This window comes from Protomyctophum parallelum (genome assembly GCF_964188405.1).
Source record: "Protomyctophum parallelum genome assembly, chromosome: 20".
NCBI classification, from domain to species: Eukaryota; Metazoa; Chordata; class Actinopteri; order Myctophiformes; family Myctophidae; genus Protomyctophum; species Protomyctophum parallelum.
Genome location: NC_139718.1, coordinates 2,841,197 through 2,846,196, shown reverse-complemented (window position 1 = coordinate 2,846,196; position 5,000 = coordinate 2,841,197). Strand labels below are relative to the sequence as shown.

General features: G+C 43.8%; 1 protein-coding gene across 3 annotated transcripts in view; it reads left to right on the top strand.

The window, feature by feature from the left end:
* The first annotated feature begins 4,438 nt into the window (after positions 1-4,438).
* gemin2 (gem (nuclear organelle) associated protein 2) overlaps positions 4,439-5,000 on the top strand; it is a 10,379-nt gene continuing 9,817 nt past the window's right edge. For all 3 annotated transcript variants that reach the window (XM_083791513.1, XM_083791512.1, XM_083791511.1), the window contains exon 1: positions 4,439-4,763. In XM_083791513.1, coding sequence (XP_083647639.1) covers positions 4,636-4,763 — 128 coding nt within the window. In that variant the 5' untranslated portion in view covers positions 4,439-4,635. The remainder of the gene's footprint in view (positions 4,764-5,000) is intronic.

The window sequence follows — 5,000 nt, the reverse complement described above, 5'->3', positions numbered from 1 at the left end:
AGGTAGTCGACGAACATTTTTCGTCTTAGTTTCAGTCGACGAAAACAACACTGGCCTGCTGCCCAGCGCCCTAAAGGGCAGCAGGGGGTCTGGGGGGGGGACCCTGGAACAACATATTTTCAGACGGGGGTCGGCGGCCAAATACAGATAATTCTGGAGGTCCTTGACATGGAGAAAGTTGAGCACCACTGAATAGGTTTTTCAGAAAACTGTATAACTGAAGTAATATTTGTTTAGAATGGGCTTCAGGTCACAATGGGTTAATGTTTGTCTTATTCATGCTTCCCCCTGTGACCTCACAGCTTCCCCCTGTGACCTCACAGCTTCCCCCTGTGACCTCACACCAGTGTGTGTTTGTTATTGTGGTATTGCTATTGTTCTATAAATAAAGTAAAGGTGTTCATTCTCTCCACAGGTCTGCTGGAGACCTTTCAGAACAACAACGTTCTGCTGGAGCAGATTCACAAGACTCTGGAGGACAGCCAGGACATCAGGAGGTGACGCACACACGCACACGCACGCGCACGCGCACGCACACGCACGCACACACACACACGCGCGCACGCACGCACGAGTCACTGATACACATGCGCACACACTTGCAGAAGTCCCTTTTTTAACAACAGAGGTTATTTTGTCTTCTAGGGAGACTGAGTCCAGCCACGCTGATGCATGATGGGAGAATGAGTCCAGGCAGCCACGCTGAGGCATGATGGGAGAAGGAGTTCAGGCAGCCACGCTGAGGCATGATGGGAGAAGGAGTTCAGGCAGCCACGCTGAGGCATGATGGGAGAATGAGTCCAGGCAGCCACGCTGAGGCATGATGGGAGAATGAGTCCATGCAGCCAGCATGTTATTTCCCACCCCATATTCCTTTCTGCTTACATGACTTTTACCATTGTACTTTTGACTCCTCTTGTAGATCTGTTTTTTGTTGGACACCTGGGGAGAGACCTGAAGTGACCTGGATGTTCTTTGGAAGATGACTTTGACTTTTGTGTTTGTTAATACATTTATAAACCATGTTCATAACTATCTGCAGTAATATTAGACCTGTTTTCATTGGTTCAAAACTATATCTGCAGTAATATTAGACCTGTTTTCATTGGTGGACTGGATCTCTAAAATTTTGGTCTAGTTTTCATTTGTTGATGAAATTGTCAGTATAGCCTATATTTAGTCTTAGTTTTAGTCATCATAGCTTAGTTTTCATTTAGTTCAGTTTTCGTCAGTGAAAATAGGTAGCCAACGAACATTTTTCGTCATAGTATATTAGTCGACTAAATCAACACTGGTCCACACAGCGTTGGGTGGAGATTTGGTGGCAAATGCTGTATTTATTTTTTGATAACATCCATAGAGTCACCACCAAAGAAACACGTTTTTAGTTGTCATTTAAAGGACCACTTCACCACTTTTCAACATATCGTCGTACAATTGGTCCTCACTAATGATCAGGATAAAATAACACAATTTTTTTCTACTCAGTCTGTGTCTCATATACTGTAAATACAGCAGGAGGGCAGAAAATAGCAGATATACAAGCTGGCAAAGCATCTCACTGTGAGCTTGTAGATCATGTGAATACCTTATTATTGTATAAACTATAGCGCCATAGTGGCGTCATCTCGTTTCTAATTTTTCATCTATAACTGATTGAACACTGGATTTATATTAAGACTTCCACTTTTGTCCACACGAGGCCAGCAAAGGCCGTTGAATAAAACTGATCTACTGTATGGTGTTTTTTTATATATATATAAATCTGTTTATTGGTCATTTACATTTTACAAACAAGGTGAACGTGATCAAGAAATTATATCAGCAACGACATTAAGCAAGACTTTCACCAAGACAAAGCAGAATGCTACGTAGACACAACATGTACATGAAATAAAAGACAAGACAACATTTAAGGGATTGATTGATGAATGTATTAACAGATTGGAGAATTACAGTACATTTCAAGGACAACTCAAAACAAAACTGTTAACTGTGGACGACACCACACTTACAAATATACTCTATAGCAACGGGAAACGGCCTATAATGAGATCAAATTGACAGAATGAAAAAATGACAATTCAAAAAACACACATCGTTCCGAATCGCCAGAACATATTTGTGAGGTGCGCTATCCCCTCCAACCTCCAGCTTTGAGGGTTTGTGTAAACACAAACATTGAAGACAAAAGGGTGTGAACACTTAACATAGTGTACGTATGATGACGTATAACGATAAGAGTGGCCCCTCACTTCACAGTTCAGTGTGTGGGTCTTTTTTAGGTGCGCTAGCTATAGCCCCTCCTCCTATGTCCAGCTTTGAGGGTTCGTGGGGCTAAGCGACCCAGGGTCCCTCGGAGGGGTTAATCCGTCCCTGCTAAGCGATGGTTCAGGTCTTGAACCAGGCTACTCCACATGCGTACACACCGCACACGGCAAACAGGACGCCTCCGCCGACCACAAACACCAAGGGCATGGCGACCACCGTGGCGAGGCCACACAGGCCGAGGCTCAGCACGGTGCCGGCCACCAGTCCCAACAAACCCAGGAACCTCAGTATGTTCTTTCCGGGTCGTCGTGGTTGCTTCTTCTTCTTCTTCTTCTGCTTCTTCTGCTTCTCCTCGCTCGCCTTCTCCTCGCCATCGTGGAGTAGAAGACGAGGCGGGGCGGGCCAGAGGAACCTCCCGCGGCAGACGGCGCAGGTCACGGCGGCGAAGTCGACCAACTCGGCGAAGTCGTCGGCGTGGAACACGAGGTCGAGGTCGTCCCCGACGATGACGACCGAACAGTGAGGACACCGCCTGACGACGCCATCGCTGGCCACGAGGTCAGCGTCCGATGACCTCTGCTGCCGCTGGGTCATATTGTCTCAGTGGAGCTGTTTGGCTGAAGATGGTTTATTGTTGCCAAAATAAAAAGCTTTATATTGCTTAAAGATAGTTCAAAGTATCTCTAGTGAACTGTGATAGTGTAATACAGACAGACTATACAGTATTATTTCCTAGTGATTGGTGAACTGTGATAGTATTAGTAATATATGGTATAGAGTAGTGTAATAGTAATAGAGTATCTCTAAGACAGAACAGAATGGATGAAGTAAGCAACAGGCCCTTTATTCAGCCCGGGGCTCTGACGTCACAGGGACACGTACAGTCGATTCTGATTGGTCAATGAACCGAGGCACGCTGGCTGACGTTGCACGTCAACAAGAAGTTTGTGTACGTTGCCATGGTGACTGCAGGACTCCTGTTAGCATCGCTAGCGCTGCAATGCTAACGTTTACCATAGAAACCTGTTAGCATCGCTAGCGCTGCAATGCTAACGTTTCCCATATAAACTCCTGTTAGCATCGCTAGCGCTGCAATGCTAACGTTTACCATAGAAACCTGTTAGCATCGCTAGCGCTGCAATGCTAACTTTTCCATAGAAACCTGTTAGCATCGCTAGCGCTGCAATGCTAACGTTTACCATAGAAACCTGTTAGCATCGCTAGCAGCATTAACGTTAGCCTGCAGGCAACGCGTTCATTTTGATGGTGATTATTTTGTCTAAAGGCTACATGAATGAATCCACCTGCTGCTCACTTGTTATAGCATTAGACTTAGCACCAAAAATACATTTATTGGGATCAGAAATGTAGTTTTCTTAATTTCTATAACTCATTATTGAAATGTCAGACAGTGTTATTTTAAGTTGAATATTATTATAATATATATAGGCTAGTCATATTTTTTTAGAAACGATTTTAGTGAAATGATTAAAGGTTATATAGACCCAAAGTGGGGTCTGGGGACCCCCAAGGGTCCTTGGGGGACTTCCAGGGGGTCCCCAGCAAAATGATATCAGGCCTAATTAGGAACCAGATGCATCCTTTATCGGCCTGTAACTCTGACAGTATACCTAACAGGTCCATTTGGTTCCATTTGTAAACTCTCAGAGTTCAATGAACGTTGTTTTTGCAATATGAATTGGGGGTCCCAGAGATATAATTAAATGGGGGTCCGTAGACTAATGCATGTCAAACTGCAGGGGGTCCTTGAAATTAAACTGGCTGAGAATCACTGCTAGAGCTGAAAGAAATCTTCTCTTATGGTGGTCCCTGGCATATCTCCTAAAATAGGGGTCTGCAGATAGTGTGAATTTGGGGGTCCTTGTGCTTGAAAAGGTTTGGGAACCACGACAACTTAAATATTTTTGTTTTGGATCAGTTTATTTATGTTATTGTTCCTGAAAACATTTAAAAAATAACTTGGAGTTGCTTTAAGGGCTTTTTTTTCCAAATATCCTCAGACTCTAGTCTGCTTCTTAATCCTGGCCTTGTTTTCATGGAACTGCTTGCTTATTTCTGTCACACAATCTGGCAACCAACCAACCGCACCGACGCGGCGCATGGTGATCGCGTCATCGTTGTGCGTTTAAAAAAAATTCAAGATGGCGGCGCACAGTGTTTGTTTTTTCCTTTCCAGCTCTGAATAAACTGCATTATCTTCCACACAAAAGACACTAAAACGACATTATTTATCTTCTACACGTAGATACCTCATTGGTTAACTTGGCTTCACGGAAGCGTTTCTTCTGATATTATTTACATTTGTGTGCAGTGTTTAGTGTTTAGTGTTTTGTGTGAGAGAGAATGAAGTCTGACGTGGAGGATCTGATGCCCAGACTGCTGCCTGTGGACTGCGGCTCTGCCTCTGCTGCAGAGGACGGTGTGGGGACCGGGGCCCCCAGGAACCCCCAGGAGTATCTGAGACAAGTGCAGTAAGACACACTTTATTTAAAACACATTCTGACCAGTGTTGTTTTTGGCAGCAAATCTCTATTTTAGTTTAGTCATATAGTCTTTGGACTGAAACTTCGTTTAGTTTTAGTCACATTTTAAGTCACTTGGAATGTCTTAGTGTTAGTCTAGTTTTAGTCGACTAAATGTCATAATATTTTAGTCGAATAAATCTACAGTTGATTTAGTCGACTAAAATGTATTTTGGTTGGGTCTTG